At 38.0% G+C, this 20563-nt stretch overlaps 1 protein-coding gene across 2 annotated transcripts; it reads left to right on the top strand.

The window, feature by feature from the left end:
• Window positions 1–3958: 3958 nt before the first annotated feature.
• Window positions 3959–17691, top strand: LOC139747563 (DNA polymerase kappa-like). 2 transcript variants are annotated; one of them, XM_071659977.1, is made up of 8 exons: window positions 3959–4096; window positions 5497–5694; window positions 6057–6223; window positions 7065–7180; window positions 7326–7618; window positions 8417–8503; window positions 9957–10081; window positions 15842–17691. In XM_071659977.1, exons 2-8 carry the CDS (start codon window positions 5556–5558, stop codon window positions 17357–17359), a joined length of 2445 nt encoding a protein of 814 aa, XP_071516078.1. In that variant the 5' UTR covers window positions 3959–4096; window positions 5497–5555; the 3' UTR covers window positions 17360–17691. The 2 variants fall into 2 exon arrangements, with proteins under 2 accessions (XP_071516078.1, XP_071516079.1); XM_071659978.1 differs by lacking the exon at window positions 3959–4096 and adding an exon at window positions 4883–5024.
• Window positions 17692–20563: the final 2872 nt, after the last annotated feature.

Below are 20563 nucleotides of genomic sequence, written 5' to 3'. Positions count from 1 at the left end.
TCACATGCCTTGATTCAATCCACTGACAGCACGTCAACCCCTGTATACCACCTCGCTCCAATTCACTCTATTCCTTGCCCTCCTTTCACCCTCCTGCATGTTCAGGCCCCGATCACACAAAATCCTTTTCACTCCATCTTTCCACCTCCAATTTGGTCTCCCTCTTCTCCTCGTTCCCTCCACCTCCGACACATATATCCTCTTGGTCAATCTTTCCTCACTCATTCTCTCCATGTGCCCAAACCATTTCAAAACACCCTCTTCTGCTCTCTCAACCACGCTCTTTTTATTTCCACACATCTCTCTTACCCTTACGTTACTTACTCGATCAAACCACCTCACACCACACATTGTCCTCAAACATCTCATTTCCAGCACATCCATCCTCCTGCGCACAACTCTATCCATAGCCCACGCCTCGCAACCATACAACATTGTTGGAACTACTATTCCTTCAAACATACCCATTTTTGCTTTCCGGGATAATGTTCTCGACTTCCACACATTTTTCAAGGCTCCCAGAATTTTCGCCCCCTCCCCCACCCTATGATCCACTTCCGCTTCCATGGTTCCATCCGCTGACAGATCCACTCCCAGATATCTAAAACACTTCACTTCCTCCAGTTTTTCTCCATTCAAACTCACCTCCCAATTGACTTGACCCTCAACCCTACTGTACCTAATAACCTTGCTCTTATTCACATTTACTCTTAACTTTCTTCTTCCACACACTTTACCAAACTCCGTCACCAGCTTCTGCAGTTTCTCACATGAATCCGCCACCAGCGCTGTATCATCAGCGAACAACAACTGACTCACTTCCCAAGCTCTCTCATCCCCAACAGACTTCATACTTGCCCCTCTTTCCAAGACTCTTGCATTTACCTCCCTAACAACCCCATCCATAAACAAATTAAACAACCATGGAGACATCACACACCCCTGCCGCAAACCAACATTCACTGAGAACCAATCACTTTCCTCTCTTCCTACACGTACACATGCCTTACATCCTCGATAAAAACTTTTCACTGCTTCTAACAACTTGCCTCCCACACCATATATTCTTAATACCTTCCACAGAGCATCTCTATCAACTCTATCATATGCCTTCTCCAGATCCATAAATGCTACATACAAATCCATTTGCTTTTCTAAGTATTTCTCACATACATTCTTCAAAGCAAACACCTGATCCACACATCCTCTACCACTTCTGAAACCACACTGCTCTTCCCCAATCTGATGCTCTGTACATGCCTTCACCCTCTCAATCAATACTCTCCCATATAATTTACCAGGAATACTCAACAAACTTATACCTCTGTAATTTGAGCACTCACTCTTATCCCCTTTGCCTTTGTACAATGGCACTATGCACGCATTCCGCCAATCCTCAGGCACCTCACCATGAGTCATACATACATTAAATAACCTTGCCAACCAGTCAACAATACAGTCACCCCCTTTTTTAATAAATTCCACTGCAATACCATCCAAACCTGCTGCCTTGCCGGCTTTCATCTTCCGCAAACCTTTTACTACCTCTTCTCTGTTTACCAAATCATTTTCCCTAACCCTCTCACTTTGCACACCACCTCGACCCAAACATCCTATATCTGCCACTCTGTCATCAGACACATTCAACAAACCTTCAAAATACTCATTCCATCTCCTTCTCACATCACCACTACTTGTTATCACCTCCCCATTTACGCCCTTCACTGAAGTTCCCATTTGCTCCCTTGTCTTACGCACCCTATTTACCTCCTTCCAGAACATCTTTTTATTCTCCCTAAAATTTACTGATAGTCTCTCACCCCAACTCTCATTTGCCCTTTTTTTCACCTCTTGCACCTTTCTCTTGACCTCCTGTCTCTTTCTTTTATACTTCTCCCACTCAATTGCATTTTTTCCCTGCAAAAATCGTCCAAATGCCTCTCTCTTCTCTTTCACTAATACTCTTACTTCTTCATCCCACCACTCACTACCCTTTCTAAACAGCCCACCTCCCACTCTTCTCATGCCACAAGCATCTTTTGCGCAATCCATCACTGATTCCCTAAATACATCCCATTCCTCCCCCACTCCCCTTACTTCCATTGTTCTCACCTTTTTCCATTCTGTACACAGTCTCTCCTGATACTTCTTCACACAGGTCTCCTTCCCAAGCTCACTTACTCTCACCACCTTCTTCACCCCAACATTCACTCTTCTTTTCTGAAAACCTATACTAATCTTCACCTTAGCCTCCACAAGATAATGATCAGACATCCCTCCAGTTGCACCTCTCAGTACATTGACATCCAAAAGTCTCTCTTTCGCACGCCTGTCAATTAACACGTAATCCAATAACGCTCTCTGGCCATCTCTCCTACTTACATAAGTATACTTATGTATATCTCGCTTTTTAAACCAGGTATTCCCAATCATCAGTCCTTTTTCAGCACATAAATCTACAAGCTCTTCACCATTTCCATTTACAACACTGAACACCCCATGCATACCAATTATTCCCTCAACTGCCACATTACTCACCTTTGCATTCAAATCACCCATCACTATATATATATATATATATATATATATATCTTTTATCCCTGGGGATAGGGGAGAAAGAGTACTTCCCACGTATTCCCTGCGTGTCGTAGAAGGCGACTAAAAGGGGAGGGAGCGGGTGGCTGGAAATCCTCCCCTCTCGCTTTTTTTTAATTTTCCAAAAGAGGGAACAGAGAAGGGGGCCAGGTGAGGATATTCCTTCAAAGGCCCAGTCCTCTGTTCTCAACGCTACCTCGCTAATGCGGGAAATGGCGAATAGTATGAAAAAAAAAAAAAAAAAATATATATATATATATATATATATATATATATATATATATATATATATATATATATATATATATATATATATATATATATATATATATGGAATTACCCCATAGACTAGTTTTTATTAAAGCAACCTGGTGTTACCCAGGCCCTTTCTGAAGGCTCCTGCGGGCTAGGGCTGCGCTACAACCAGTAGCAGTGAAATGGAGGCACCTTTGGTGTCGTACGTCCTTTGACGGGACTTTAGTGTGAATGACACAGCCCCACCAAAGGTGATTTTTCATTGGCGGTGTACTGTGTGCTGGTATCTATATGTATCTGTACATACAGATACTGCTGAGCGTATGCACAAGAGCAATACAATTTTTTTTTATGATTACTAGTTGAAATTTGACTGATTATCTGTGATAATGTAATTAAATAGATAGATTTTGCCAGACTGTTTTTCTCCATACCAAGACATGACACTCACCCCCTCCCCTTTCTGAAAAGGTCCTAATGTTACCCCAGGAAACCTTTTTCCATGATCTGCTGCAGCGCAAAGCTACGCTACGCTCAGCAGCAGGGAAAGGAAGGACTGTTCTTTGACGAAAGTGTTGTACATTTCCTCTTCGAAAGGCCAGTCGCCGTTGGCGGGCAGATTCACTAACGCTAATGACATTGATTTTATCACTCCATGGCCCATTTCGAGGTATGAAAGAACGGCTGATATGGACATAATACAGAATGTTGAAGATGTAATATAATACAGCTTCACTCTTGGAGTTGCTGATTAAATAAGTACAACATTGTGTTTATATATATATATACATATATATATATATATATATATATACATATATGTATATATTACACAAATAGCGAGTTTACATGAAATGCAGGTAAACGACAAGGAAAAAGAAGTAAGTGCGTAACTCAAAGCTCGCTTCATAGTTGACAATTACTCGCAGTATAACCGCGTTGTATAAAAGAAGTTTTTAACTGCTTAAAATCATAATTTTGATAATAAAAAAGTTTTTATATAAAAAACATTAATTATATCTCAAAAATGTGCATTAAGATGAGATTTTCATAGTTTTTTTGGTTTTTTAGAAACTCAAATCACCATAACCTGACCCTCATGTAGTTGGTCCGTACCATCACAAGTCCAAACAAGATTTCTTATGTTGTTTGGTTTTAAAAATTATCTGCCTGATTTACTAATTTTTTGGATGTGATACAGCCTACAAGACACACAGACTACTGACGGTATTATAGTGATCAAAAAGTGAGTTATTACAATAGCGAAGTGACCTGAGAATGTAAGTAATTTGATGTAAACATTGACTCGTTCACCAGAGGAGCGGAAATCATAACAGTAATGAGGAACGTATTTTCTAGTATGATTTTTGTTTAGTTTCTCCTGTTTCTTGACTCCATTTCGTTTCCTTGCCCGTGGATTAGGTACATAAGAACCTCTGGAAAATCATGGTTATCCCAAGTATACGTACATGAAAGTTATTCCTTGAGCAGTATGGGCATATGTGCAGTACATTAACAAACATCGAAAGGTGTTCTCACTGGAGCCGAAAAGTTAAGACATACATCAAGGAATCATCCTAAATAATTTCGATGATCATACATCAAGGAATAATCCTAAATGATTTCGATAGAATTACCATTTCGGGCATCTACTAGAGAACTGGGGATTTTGGGTGGGGGAGATCACAAAGATTAATGGCATACGAAAGACATGGTCAAAATCGTTTTAACCATCGGCAAAACAATTTCAACCAAACCTAACATGAAATTCGCTGCATGTCCGAAATGGTTAGAATTCTCTAATTTTCCCTTAAGTATTGAGGTGAAATCATACCGAACTGTCTTTATTTTGGGAAGATTTTTGACGTATCCATACACCTGGATATATATATATATATATATATATATATATATATATATATATATATATATATATATATATATATATTAAGGAAACAAAATAAACATGTCCCTGACATAGATGCCTAACTTGACATAAACTAGATTGACCAATCTAACCTAATTCAGTAGTACTCCAGATTTTCATTTTAGATTTCATTTTGCAAAGTGAAACAAATTCGTTAACATGTGACAGCTTACACTAGTAAATAAAGGAGTGTCTCCAGAACCTGTGGTCTGCTGCACCAACAAACCAGTTCATAAGACTTCACGAGGTAGGTAGTAAATCATTCCTGATTTGTAGGCTTGGGATCCAAAGGATGTGAGTTCACGTGAAATCACATGTACATACATTTAGGTTGGGTTTTCAGTTATGTTGGCTTAAGCTGAAAAGAAATGAAATGAACTTGGAAGATGTGTTTTTCCAGTCAAAGTTATTGAATGTTAAGTAATCTTGGATTCAAATACAGGCCTTGAATTACTAAGTGTTTTGAGTAATTTGATTTTTTGTGGCATTTGTATTAATGTTTATAGTATGGGGAGTGCATGGCGTGTATTTGAGTTGCATGTACTACCTAGTGTGGTTTTTGTTATGTTTAGTGGCTGATCAGTACAACTGAAAGTGGGTATATTTTTAAACAACTTTTTTAGGAAACCCTCTTTTAAATGTCACAAGAATTGTGCTCATGATTAGCATATCTTCCTTTTAAACCAACATTGATATAAAAAATTATTTTTAATTTCCAGGTCATCCTGCTTGGATGTTATTCAGTTAGTCCAAGTATCACATCCAAAATTCCAATAAGATGTCTAGTACAGAAGAAGCAGAGACTGTCGTGGGCAAACCTGATGACAAGGCTGCCAGACCTGGATCGTTAACCAAAAATGGTGGTGTGACCGGTCCACAAAACCTAACTCTCAATACACATAAGGCGGGAATGGAAGGTATGAGACCAAGTGCAGATTTATTTTCATTATGCAAGTTACAAAGGTTTATAGTTATTGGATGGTGTAGGTGCTTCATGTTTGAGTTTTGATATATAGTATATATATATTTTCAGAGGACTGCACATATATATTTTTTTTAGAACCATACTGAATAGATTACTATTCTTGAATGTGAGAGTGCAAGTAAAGCATCTTTAGATTAGAAGTATCATCATGTATGTGTGAAGTTCCTATGTAATGATACTCTCATAAATTATTCATTATTAAAGCTCCTCAGGGCTCCATGTATTTTTTTTTTCCAAGTACTTTATCATCACCAGAAGGAACGTCACTTTATTAGATAATTATCTATCTTGCAGGTTTAGACACGGAAAAGATAAATGAAATAATTAAGAATGCATCAGAGGGATCACGTTTTTACCAGTACAAACAGAAATGCCAGCAACGACTTGATGTCAAATTGTCCCAGATAAAGCAAGCAGCTGCATCTTTTACTGAGGACCAGATTAAAAAAGCAACTCTGCAGGTTAGACTTGAAAACTGACATTGTAGATTCAAACATATCATTAAGATGTTTGGAGAAATTTTTTTTTCATCTCTGAAACAGCCATAGCATGGAACTTTAACTCAGATGCTAATATTCCCAAGATTGTCCCTTATTTGTGTCATTTTAGGTTATACTGGCCAAATACTGATGAAGATTATTTAGTGGAAAGTTACCTTTAATCTTTTGTGACAGTTTTTCAGTAATATTTAAAATTCAGCCACTATCAACATTGAATTTGGCATGTCTCAGATGATTTTGATAACCAATGTCTTCCATTTGTTTTTAACAAAGTCTGCAGTTTATTTCAGCAGTAACGTGCCTGATATGATTTGATGAGTAAAGAATTTAACTGCTGAATAGTAAATTTAACTTTATGTTTTTTTTCCAAAAGTCTTTCCCTAAAAGAAACAGTATCACACACATCTGTGGCTGACACTCTTAAGACTGCCAACTTTCTGTATAAGTTTCATCATGCTCTCAGATGTCAGCATTCATCCCACAATCTCCACAAAAAACACTAGATACTGGTACACAAAATTTTATACTTTTTCCTACTTCACCCCCTCCTTCCAAGTCTCTCATCCTTGAAGTATATACAATATATGTTTTGTTGCTTAACATGTAGGGAATGGTTATTAAATGTAGAAAGAAGATTCATGCAGTTGGCATGCATTGCACCTTCTCTTATGGTGGAGACTACCTGTCAAAAATAATTTAATTCCTGTCATTAATGTTTATACACATTGTCATGATCTGTATGTTTTACCTAGATCTACACTCATTGTTTACTTAAGGTTTTTGGGATGAATCTTGTTTGCAGATGGATCAGTTGATGAAAGAACTAGAGCTTGGCCGTGACCTGACCCACACCATTGTGCATGTTGACATGGATATGTTCTATGCTGCAATAGAAATGAGAGATGATCCAACATTAAAGTAAGCATATGTTAATTGTCTTGGTCATAATGATTTTTAGAGTTCAATATTTATTGTTTTATGTAGCATTAATGTTAAGAAGAGTAATTTTGGGAGGATTTTTTTTCTTTCATTTTCCTATTTATTCATGAAGCCAATATTTTAGGAATAAACCTATGGCAGTAGGAGGAATGGGAATGTTGAGCACCAGCAACTACGCAGCTCGCAAGTTTGGTGTTCGTGCTGCAATGCCAGGATTTATTGGCAAGAAACTGTGCCCTGATCTAGTTCTTGTTCCCCCAAATTTCACAAAATATAAGCAAGCAAGTAAAGAAATTCAAGAAATCTTTGCTGAGTATGATGCCAACTTTTCCCCGATGTCTTTAGATGAGGCGTACTTGGACATCACTGAGTATATGCAGAAGAATGCTTCACACTATGGAGTTGAAACATTTGAGGGTAAGTATCCTGTATTATGTTACTTGTAAACCTTTTGTCGTACATCATCGCACACAATTTTTGTTTACATATGAATCTTGGTAAAGGGAATGAAAAGTACCACTAATTTACCCCTTATGTTGTTATATCTGAACCAAGTTATACGAAATGATCTGTCACACATTGCTTTTTGAGAAGGAATCAAAGAAATGATATCCACTTCAAATTCTCAAAGTATAGTGCTAAGAACAGCCAGTGAGAAGAGGTTTCAGTACTTGTGTGAAGTTGGCCCCACTTGGCTGTGTTTACATTAATCATGAGTATACTGTGCATTGTCTGTTTTAGAGGGACAGCCAGAATATGCTGAAATGTTTGGACAAACAGAGAGACTGACAGAAGGTTTTTTGTCAAGAGTAGGGAGAGCAAGGGGGAGGGGAAGAGCAAGGAAATGGAAGAATAAAGTGAAAGAGGCTTTGGGATAATAGGACCTAAACATTCAGGAGGGTGTTAGGCTTTCTATGGAAGGAAGGAATTGTGAATGGGGTGTATAGATGTACAGGAGCCAGTATGATGTCCATGGGTTTAAGCAGTCAAGATAGGCTATGAGAGCCAGTATGATGTCTATGGGCTTAAGCAGTCAAGATAGGCTATGTAGTAGTTTGTAGGGCTTGATATATTGAGAACTAGAGGTTGAATGTGTGCTAATGATACTGTTGTTTATTTCTTTCCGGTGCTATTGCACAATGGTGTAGAGTTATCACAGTAAATAGCAATTAAGTATGAAAAAGACTTCATAAAAGCTTCTTTCCATATTTTTAGGTTTCGAGGATGGAAACTTGGCTGAGGCAATAGTGGCAGAAATGAGACAGAAAATAACAGTAAAGACTCAGTTAACAGCCAGTGCAGGCAAGTACATCTTCTGTGTTGTTTTGTCATTAACTTTTAATTAGATAACCCTAGTCACATATGGTATCATGGTAAATGTTCTTTCTCCAGTTTATAACTCAATTTGACCATATTAATTGCCAACTTTTAGTTGTGTGACTTTCCTTTGAATGTCAGTGTCCTCTTTGAGTACTTACCTGTGTTTTCTTTTTGTATACTTTCTCACCCATACCTCCCCTTTAGTGTATACATACCAAGATGACCATCATTCTTCTCACGTAGGCAAAAACATTGTTGGTCAAAATATAGATGCAAAACTTTTTTGTGATATCAGTCTCATGACAATAAGGGAAGTAGTGTCAGATGACATTTGGATAACAGTTGGCAATGTGAAGATAGACAGAATGAAGATGTGAGAGAGTAATTGGATGTGAAGAAATCATTTGAAAGGTGATTCAATGAAAATCTTTTAGGATGATAGGCTGGTCAAGGAAATATACTGTGGTATTGTAAAAGATAACAGAAGAGATGGGGGGTGGAATTAGTAAGAAATTTTATTGTGGCCAGGAATATTTTATATGATAAAAGAATGATTAGGGATCAAATGCAATGGAAACATATTTTTAAATGAACAATTTTGAGTGGAGACCTTGGTTTCTGTTAATGAATCAGCTTTGTATATAAGGTGAAAAAGTATGAAGCATTTTCATTAGTGTGGAAGTTTTTGTTTCATTTTTAACACATTTAACTTGGGTTGATGTAAGAAAAAAAAGAAAGATGGAGCTATGATCGGAGGATGTCTGTACTTTAAATATTCCACTGAATTGAGAATGGAGTTGTGATGATAGACCTAAATATCATTGAACCATTTCAGTTCCATCTTGGCCTGTAATCATCTTGAAGGTACGTCTCGGTGATAAGGTATACTTTTCTTAGAAAATGTATAATTTCAGTAATTGCAATTGAAAATGAAAATGTAACAATATACTTTAGTGGTTTGATGATGCATATACGTAGACCAGTTTGGAAAAATATGTATATGCAATGTTGGTGTACTTGGTAGGAATTTATAAACTGATACTTTTGTGGTAAGTGATTTGCTTTAGTTTGATGCAGTTTTCCACAGTTTAGATATGTATATGCAATGTTGGTGTACTTGGTAGGAATTTATAAACTGATACTTTTGTGGTAAGTGATTTGCTTTAGTTTGATGCAGTTTTCCACAGTTTAAATTTACAGATCAAAGAGGCAGAAGATCCTGAAATCAAACAACTTACCATGTGAGAGAAAGGTCTGAAGCTGGAAATGAAAAGTTAATACATAAATGAAATGAAAAAATAGTATTATAGTATTGACATTTTCAGTAGATAAGAGATTCCATGCAGTGATGATTTCATTTGAAGGAAGGTTATAGCATCAGTGAACTTGATGTATGTAGATTTAGTTGTATTGACTGCATTTGATGTACTTTCAGGTATTGCACCTAACACTCGTTTGGCAAAAGTATGCAGTGACATGAACAAGCCCAACGGACAATTTTATTTACCTCCTGACCGTCAGCAGATTCTCGAGTTTGTTTCTGCACTTCCCATACGTAAAGTAAGAACAATTGTATTTTTTGTATGCTCAAGTACAGAAATTCTGATTAAGGCTAGCCCGTAAATTAAGAATTTAGGTTAAAAAGGAGAGAGAAAGAGTGTGAGGAAAATTGTATACAAAAAGGAGCTGTAATATGTGGATGTCTGTTCATCTATATTTAAAAAAAAAAATTCACTTGGGCAGTTGCATAAGTGAAATCTCTCTGAGCTCTAAGATTTACATTCAGCAAATAGTGAAGAGCCTGTAGTGTTGTTGCTTAAAATGTTTGCTGAGGAATTATGTATTTGCAACTGATGCAGGTACCTCCATTTTTCATACTTTGAACAAAAGGTACAAGTCATCCAAGTTAACATGAGGGTTATGTACCCTAAAAGTTTAACTTAAGCACAAAAGCAAATCCATTTTTTGCACATGAATTCATGTACAAAGGCTCGTTACATTCAATGGGACATAAGACTATTATTTGAATGAAAGACAAAATAAGTTGATTTTTTTTTTTTTTTTTTATACTTTGTCGCTGTCTCCCGCGTTTGCGAGATAGCGCAAGGAAACAGACGAAAGAAATGGCCCAACCCCCCCCATACACATGTACATACACACGTCCACACACGCAAATATACATACCTACACAGCTTTCCTTGGTTTACCCCGGACGCTTCACATGCCTTGATTCAATCCACTGACAGCACGTCAACCCCTGTATACCACATCGCTCCAATTCACTCTATTCCTTGCCCTCCTTTCACCCTCCTGCATGTTCAGGCCCCGATCACACAAAATCCTTTTCACTCCATCTTTCCACCTCCAATTTGGTCTCCCTCTTCTCCTCGCTCCCTCCACCTCCGACACATATATCCTCTTGGTCAATCTTTCCTCACTCATTCTCTCCATGTGCCCAAACCATTTCAAAACACCCTCTTCTGCTCTCTCAACCACGCTCTTTTTATTTCCACACATCTCTCTTACCCTTACGTTACTTACTCGATCAAACCACCTCACACCACACATTGTCCTCAAACATCTCATTTCCAGCACATCCATCCTCCTGCGCACAACTCTATCCATAGCCCACGCCTCGCAACCATACAACATTGTTGGAACTACTATTCCTTCAAACATACCCATTTTTGCTTTCCGGGATAATGTTCTCGACTTCCACACATTTTTCAAGGCTCCCAAAATTTTCGCCCCCTCCCCCACCTTATGATCCACTTCCGCTTCCATGGTTCCATCCGCTGACAGATCCACTCCCAGATATCTAAAACACTTCACTTCCTCCAGTTTTTCTCCATTCAAACTCACCTCCCAATTGACTTGACCCTCAACCCTACTGTACCTAATAACCTTGCTCTTATTCACATTTACTCTTAACTTTCTTCTTCCACACACTTTACCAAACTCCGTCACCAGCTTCTGCAGTTTCTCACATGAATCCGCCACCAGCGCTGTATCATCAGCGAACAACAACTGACTCACTTCCCAAGCTCTCTCATCCCCAACAGACTTCATACTTGCCCCTCTTTCCAAGACTCTTGCATTCACCTCCCTAACAACCCCATCCATAAACAAATTAAACAACCATGGAGACATCACACACCCCTGCCGCAAACCTACATTCACTGAGAACCAATCACTTTCCTCTCTTCCCACACGTACACATGCCTTACATCCTCGATAAAAACTTTTCACTGCTTCTAGCAACTTGCCTCCCACACCATATATTCTTAATACCTTCCACAGAGCATCTCTATCAACTCTATCATATGCCTTCTCCAGATCCATAAATGCTACATACAAATCCATTTGCTTTTCTAAGTATTTCTCACATACATTCTTCAAAGCAAACACCTGATCCACACATCCTCTACCACTTCTGAAACCACACTGCTCTTCCCCAATCTGATGCTCTGTACATGCCTTCACCCTCTCAATCAATACCCTCCCATATAATTTACCAGGAATACTCAACAAACTTATACCTCTGTAATTTGAGCACTCACTCTTATCCCCTTTGCCTTTGTACAATGGCACTATGCACGCATTCCGCCAATCCTCAGGCACCTCACCATGAGTCATACATACATTAAATAACCTTACCAACCAGTCAACAATACAGTCACCCCCTTTTTTAATAAATTCCACTGCAATACCATCCAAACCTGCTGCCTTGCCGGCTTTCATCTTCCGCAAAGCTTTTACTACCTCTTCTCTGTTTACCAAATCATTTTCCCTAACCCTCTCACTTTGCACACCACCTCGACCCAAACACCCTATATCTGCCACTCTGTCATCAGACACATTCAACAAACCTTCAAAATACTCATTCCATCTCCTTCTCACATCACCACTACTTGTTATCACCTCCCCATTTACGCCCTTCACTGAAGTTCCCATTTGCTCCCTTGTCTTACGCACCCTATTTACCTCCTTCCAGAACATCTTTTTATTCTCCCTAAAATTTACTGATAGTCTCTCACCCCAACTCTCATTTGCCCTTTTTTTCACCTCTTGCACCTTTCTCTTGACCTCCTGTCTCTTTCTTTTATACTTCTCCCACTCAATTGCATTTTTTCCCTGCAAAAATCGTCCAAATGCCTCTCTCTTCTCTTTCACTAATACTCTTACTTCTTCATCCCACCACTCACTACCCTTTCTAAACAGCCCACCTCCCACTCTTCTCATGCCACAAGCATCTTTTGCGCAATCCATCACTGATTCCCTAAATACATCCCATTCCTCCCCCACTCCCCTTACTTCCATTGTTCTCACCTTTTTCCATTCTGTACACAGTCTCTCCTGATACTTCTTCACACAGGTCTCCTTCCCAAGCTCACTTACTCTCACCACCTTCTTCACCCCAACATTCACTCCTCTTTTCTGAAAACCCATACTAATCTTCACCTTAGCCTCCACAAGATAATGATCAGACATCCCTCCAGTTGCACCTCTCAGCACATTGACATCCAAAAGTCTCTCTTTCGCACACCTGTCAATTAACACGTAATCCAATAACGCTCTCTGGCCATCTCTCCTACTTACATAAGTATACTTATGTATATCTCGCTTTTTAAACCAGGTATTCCCAATCATCAGTCCTTTTTCAGCACATAAATCTACAAGCTCTTCACCATTTCCATTTACAACACTGAACACCCCATGCATACCAATTATTCCCTCGACTGCCACATTACTCACCTTTGCATTCAAATCACCCATCACTATAACCCGGTCTCGTTCATCAAAACCGCTAACACACTCATTTAGCTGCTCCCAAAACACTTGCCTCTCATGATCTTTCTTCTCATGCCCAGGTGCATATGCACCAATAATCACCCACCTCTCTCCATCAACTTTCAATTTTACCCATATTAATCGAGAATTTACTTTCTTACATTCTATCACATACTCCCACAACTCCTGTTTCAGGAGTATTGCTACTCCTTCCCTTGCTCTTGTCCTCTCACTAACCCCTGACTTCACTCCCCAGACATTTCCAAACCACTCTTCCCCTTTACCCTTGAGCTTCGTTTCACTCAGAGCCAAAACATCCAGGTTCCTTTCCTCAAACATACTACCTATCTCTCCTTTTTTCACATCTTGGTTACATCCACACACATTTAGGCACCCCACTCTGAGCCTTCGAGGAGGATGAGCACTCCCCGCGTTGCTCCTTCTTCTGTTTCCCATTTGATATACAATATATATCCATATGTAAAAGTTATTCTGTAATAAGGTACAATATTAATAACATGAACACTCACCAGAGATGGTTGTCAAGCTTGCTTATAGAAATGGGTTAAGGTGGAGGGGCAAATGGAGTTAGACAGATGAGGGGACAGGATTGTCTGCCTCATCATCTGTAGAGGAAATTGTAAGTGAACATTTAGGTGAAACCAGATGTGTAGGCTACTGTGGCTTCTATTGAAGGATTTTTCAAAAGACTTTTGGATTGACTCGGTTTTCCTCTACTGATAGAAGTCTTTTAACAGTGAATGATGTTTGCCGCTAGCAAAGCAAGTTAAGGACAGTGATCTTTCTTATGACCATCCTTTTACAAAATCTCTATTGTTTCTTCAATAAGCTGAATAGTGTCACACAGGCATTTAGTAGTTAACATTTGCTGTGCACTAACCCTGCTTTTTGGCAAGATCATTGGAGCAATAGATGGAAGTGCAGATGCTCCTTAACTTACGATGGGGTTACGTTTTGAGGAACTCATCGTAATTTGAAAATGTAAGTCAAAACTACTTTTGATAAATTTAATACTGTACATCTAACCTACTGAACATCGTAGCCTACCCTAGCTTACCTTAAATGTTCTTAGAACACTTACATTATTCTACAGCTGGACAAAAGCATCTAATACAAAGCCTGTTTGATAACAAAGTGTTGAATATCTCACCACCATAAAGTTGAAAAATCGTAAATTGAACTATCGTAAGTTGGGGATCATCGGTATCAGGTAGGATCATTAGGTAGAAACATTAGGCAGAAGAAGTAGGTAGGAACATTAGATGGGAGCATTAGGCAGAAGAAGTAGTTAGGAACCATAGATGGAAGCATTAGGTAGCAGTACCCTGGAAGATTTAAACAGAAGTAGTTAGTAGGAACATTTGGCAGGTGCCTCTGAATGCTCTGCTCTAGAGTTGCTCTCTGCCAGTGGCTGGTTAAGGGTGAGGCACTGAAAGGTAAGAAGCATCACAAGTTCAGAAATGGAGACACTTTTGCCTTGGCCAACCCTTTGAGGGAGTTCTTGAAGAGAACATGAGTTAGAGATATGGATAGATTGATAGACAGAGTTGATGTTTCAACATGCAGTGTTTCTTCAGGACATTGTGATTCTAGGACCAGTAAATCATTATTTTCCCAATCCTATTATGCTGCAGGTATCTCCTTCATGTCAGCTACATCTATTTCCTCAAAACAAAACTCCTTTGTAATTATAGTGACATTCCATTGAACTTTTGGGATGACATTTTAAATTCCTGAAAGTTACAGACACAGTCCTGCATGATTTTCATCCAGACCCTGTTCTGTATCATGATGTGTCATTCTGCTAATCAGCAGTGTTGTGTGTAATGATGAGGATTTTGTGGTCCCTTCAAAATTGTTTCATTGTTGGCATATCTTTACCATAAGTTGTCAAGATCAGTCTGGTCTGTGTGTTGGATCACTGTGGTTGTGTTTGTTGGCAAAGAGACTGCATTTACATTTGGATACAAGTCATCTAGTTGTATAGGGTGAGTAGGGTCATTGTTTAGTGTGGCACTAAGTACAGTAGCTCACTTGGCACTAATTTCAAAGTCAAAAGTCACAACTGTGTAACTCAAACAATTTACACAGATTTCGTGTGTCATCGCTTCCCATTTAATCCTTGGATTATTTACTCCATCATCATAAACATTCTCTTTCTATCTTTTCTTCCTTCCCTCTTTATTTTACCTTACCTTCACTCATTGTTTTATATTCACCATTGTCAGCATGTTTAAGGAAGATGGTAGCTTGCTTCGTTGTTTCCTGCATTGTATGGTTTTATTCTTTCAAACGTTGAGGGATGAATATCTGGAGAATGACTTGCCTTTAGTCCATTGTCTGTTCATTTGTCTTCGTATGCTTAGAGATAAGCCTTGGTACCATGACTTGTAAATTTATTCTGTTACCTTCACATCTTTGGGACTTATGGTTTAGCTCTTTAGTTATAAGATGAGCTTAATCATCTGTTAGCTGTAGGGTTTTACAAATTGAAATTGTTTATTGCAGGTTTGTGGCATTGGAAATGTGACAGAGCAACAGCTTCAGGCCCTAGACATCACTGTCTGCTCACATTTACTGGAGAAGCGTGGTCTGCTCAAACTCCTCTTTTCAGACATTAGCTATAACAGTTTCATAAGCATTGCTTTGGGACTGGGTCATACGACTCTAGAGTCATGGACAGAAAAAGATCGCAAATCAATAAGTACAGAGACTACTTTCCGAGGCACAGCAGACAGAAAAACTCTTTTTAGACTAACTGATGAGTTATGTCAGGAGTTAGCTGATGAAATGGAACAAAAAGATATTTTGGGAAAAGTTTTTACCCTTAAATTGAAAACTACAGATTTCCAGACTAAGACTAGAGCACAAACTTTACCAGATGCTACCCGTGCATATGATGTAATGATTTCTTGTGCAAAGCGACTCTTACAGCATGAAATGGATGCTTCAGTGCAACCTCTGTCTCTGCGTTTATTGGGTGTACGCATGTCAACACTCATGAATTCCTCAGAACTAGGTCCACATCATCAGCCTACTTTGACACAAATGTTTTTACGATCTACACAACCAAAAACAAAGTCATGCAATAAAGCTTCGCGTGTAGAGAAATTAGTCCATGATGTGTCGGTTAGCACTGTTGACAGTCAGTCAGCTGTTGAAGATATCCAGCATGCTTGTGATGAAACTCCATCATGTAAAGATGTGAGCTCAGCACCAGCATCTGTTTTACAGACAAATGACATGATAGCTGAAAGTATGAAAAATACTGATGACTCAGACAAATATTTATCGGTAGTTTGCTGTACAACACAACCTGGAGAAACTTCAGATAACTTAAAGATTGTGAATTATGAATGTCCAGTGTGTGGGAATGAGATAAAGGCCACTAATTTGGCTGACTTTAATGTCCATATTGACTCTTGTCTTGAAACTGATTCCACCAGCAGGTCTCCTCGTGCAAAGCCACATGAAAAGGGAAAGAACACTATTGATAATACAAAATATTTGAAAAGTTCAATCACATCACGACATGATATAGATAAAGTGAAAACTATTCATAGAATTCCACAAATCATTTGTTCTGATTCAGATGTCAGTGATAGTATGGATGAGATTTGGGATCTTCAAAATGTCCATGAGCAAAGCTTCAAGCCTTCTGATAGTTGCCAAGACCTTTCAATGAATGAAGTCAGTGAAGAAAGATGTACAGAGGTATTGCCAGACCCATTGGATGAATTTTTGTGCCCTGTATGTGAACAGAAGTGCTTTAGGGACATAGGTTCCTTGAATAAACATGTGGATGAGTGCCTGAACAATAATGCAATTAGTAAAATTCTGCATCAGGATGCATCTCAGTCACGACAATCCAGCAGTAGCAAAATCGTCTCTGGATTTTCAAAAGCCAATCAATCTAGTCAGTCCCAGCCACAAATAAGTTGTAAAAGAAAAGGAAATATTTCGAAAAAGGGAAAGAAAATAATGAGACTTGGGAGTAATACCTTGGAGAAATATTTTCGTTCTTGATAATTCTTATAGGAATTTATTTTGTTCATTCAATAAATGTCAGATGAATAGATTATTAAGGTATGTATAAGAAATTTCATACTTTACTGTGATCTGTGATGAGTGCATTGATTAAACTAGATTTGATTTTATTGTGAAATGAAGAAATATATGCAGAGTAGTTATATGACATATACGTTTTTTATGAATATATTATATGTGTATATTTTATGTTATAGACCGGGTATGTTAGTTATCTTTCCTTGGGATTATTAATCACCCTCATTTACTTTTACTTCTTCCCAATCACTTGAACTGCCTTGCTGCTCCAAATAAACTGCCCATTCCATGTAGACTGTTTATCATTGTCAACATCAGTCCTAACGAAGTTAATATTTTGCGTTGAGAGTGGACAGCAATGACCCCATAAAATAGAATGTCAGACTACCCAACAGTGTTTACTCTTCTACAACTGGTAGTTGAATTCTCGCCAGTCACCAGCATTTTTTTTTCACGTATTTTGCCACACACCAACATGGCTAATTAGTTCATTCAAAGTAATGCTCCTTGATGGCAGCAAACTACTTGGCTTCTCACTATGTTGAGACCATTAGGAAGTCAGCTGTGTAGCAACATATTGTCACAACAAATAAGAAAAGAAAATTTGGTTTGTCCTCCTGCTGACCATAGAAGTGTATAGGATGAGGATTAGTTTGTTTCTCTTAAAAATGAATGCTTCATATGAATTGAAGTTTTCCAGTTTTTCTTTGAAAAAATATTTCCGGAAAGAATAAAAGTACTTGGAAACATGTACTAACTCTTTTAAATGGATAAGCTGGAAGTTGTATTCATTTTAGTGCCCAAGAATTATATGTATGAATATGACATAAAGTTTTTTGTGTGAATGGAGTGCAAAGAGAAACATACCCAAGTTAAACTTTGAAGATACACGAGGACAATAATAATTTGTGAAATATTAATTTTCTGATGCTGATTTCAAGGTTGGATGACATCTCTTGTTAGTTTGTTGCTGTTTTAGAATTGAAGGCAGTGATGTGATCATTGGTCACTTCATTTTCAATTAAAGCTTATTGTAGTATAGACCAAGTTTGAAGTAAAGAATATTTTTTAGTTTTCAAGGATAGACTCTGTCACTTTTTCTAAAGTATATCATAATGCTTCGAAAGGATCACAGATGGGTACCTCTTCTTATTTCAAGAAGTGTGAGCTTTTCATGCTTCTTCTAACTCTCAGCCCTATAAAGGAAGACATTATAGGTTTTGGCGAGGAAAAAATAGACAAACACCTCTACTACATGAAGTAGTAGTCGCTGACCTACATATCCTACAGTCACTAGTGAGGTGAAGGCATGTCAGGCATACACCCTCCCTTGGGAATTTACTTTCCATCTTTGAGTAGCGTAGCTAATAGAAATTTTATTATATTACATATTTAGTATGGAGTCTTTCAAGTCCTAACTTTTAAATGTTTTTCTATAATGTGACCACAATTCATTGTGAGGTTGAATGCCAGTTTTTGAAGATGAATTTTGTTGAACGTAACCCACAAAATAGAATTGAGTATGGTGGTTACTATTGAGGAGAAAGGAGAAAAATACAGGACTAACTGTACACATCTGTTCCCAGTCCTCCTCAATAGTTACAATAAGAAAGCAAGCGTGATCAGACCATAGCATTCCCCTTACAGATTTATACTTAAGAAATGTATGTAATAAAAGCGTTGAAATCCTCATTAGGTTCCCTTACGTAAGCATTTTGATCATATCTTTACACTCCCTTGGATGAAGATGGACTTCTTTATGGTAATAATGAAATTGTAAGAAAAGTTGATACGTTGGGCAATATTTTACAAGCACCTCAGCTAAAACTGGCGATTCATTAGGTGAGCAAAATCCTGTTGGTTGATAGAGTTATCCCTCTTTTTTTTTTTTTTCCAAAGGAAGGAACAGAGAAGGGGGCCGGGTGAGGATGTTTCCTCAGAGGCCCAGTCCTCTGTTCTTAACGCTACCTCACTGAGGCGGGAAATGGCGAATAGTATGAAAGAAAGAATATATATATATATATATATATATATATATATATATATATATATATATATATATATATAGATAGATAGATAGATAGATAGATAGAGCGTAGGAACCTTGAGAGATTGGAACCTAAACACCGGGGATAACCTGCGTAGATATTTCCAACAGATTACTTTACCAAGAAAAACTCCTTTTCATTAATAACCAAAAGTAGCATCAAGTACGTAAAGGTACAAAAGGAGAGGAATCCAAATGGCGTTCTCCCCCTCGGTCAGAGACAACAGTTAAGCCTCACCACGATGATATGCCAGATATGCTTAGTGGACTTCCTAGATATACATGTTTTAGGTTTTTCGTGAACTTATTAAACATTCATAGCTTACTGACATATTATAAAGTCAAACGCATTACGTTGAGTGTTGCGTGTTCAGTCTTGTAGGAGAATGCCTTTTTTTTTTTTTTTTTTTTTTTTTTTTTTTGCATCGTATATTCTTCGGGGAGAGTAAATCTTTATACCGTGATAAATGAGATTGAATTGTCGAATTAAGTCTTAGTGTGTGTGTATGTTTGTGTGGGAAGTACCACTGGTGACCCAGACAGAGTTCCCAAGAGACTTGACCCACTGACCTGACTCCTTCGGGTCATATTGATAGTGTATACTTCCGCATTGAACTTGTTTAAAGATCAGACAATGCGCATTAATCACTTGGCCGAGATTATTTCCTAAATCTATTAACTGTTAGCTTGTATATAAAGGTCACAATGCGCATTAATCACATGGCTGAGAATATTTCCTAAATCTATGAATTGTTAGTGCCAAATCAGAGACTCGGAGAGACAGAATTATAATTATTTTCTTTTCACTGATAACTGAAGCGCATGCCGTAGAACTATTTGCAGTAGAATGATGACATAACTGCTCTGGCATTTTATGTAAGGTAATGTGGGTCCATGTAATTTCTATGGATTTTGATACATTATTAGAATTACGCGAGACTCGCATCATTTCTTTATTGATATAAGCACAGAGTATAATAAATTCATCTGGATTTCAGAAATAGGTACTTAGTATAAGGCCCCTTGTATTTGTAGGATAAAGAGATGTTTCATGTCTCCAACATCGTCTTACTCGAATATTCTGGAACAATATAGTGGTTCAGGTAAATTATGAATTA

Source organism: Panulirus ornatus, chromosome 69 (assembly GCF_036320965.1).
Source record: "Panulirus ornatus isolate Po-2019 chromosome 69, ASM3632096v1, whole genome shotgun sequence".
In the NCBI taxonomy this organism is placed as follows: domain Eukaryota; kingdom Metazoa; phylum Arthropoda; class Malacostraca; order Decapoda; family Palinuridae; genus Panulirus; species Panulirus ornatus.
Note: the sequence above shows the minus strand (reverse complement) of the source record. Positions and strands in the feature narration are given on the sequence as shown.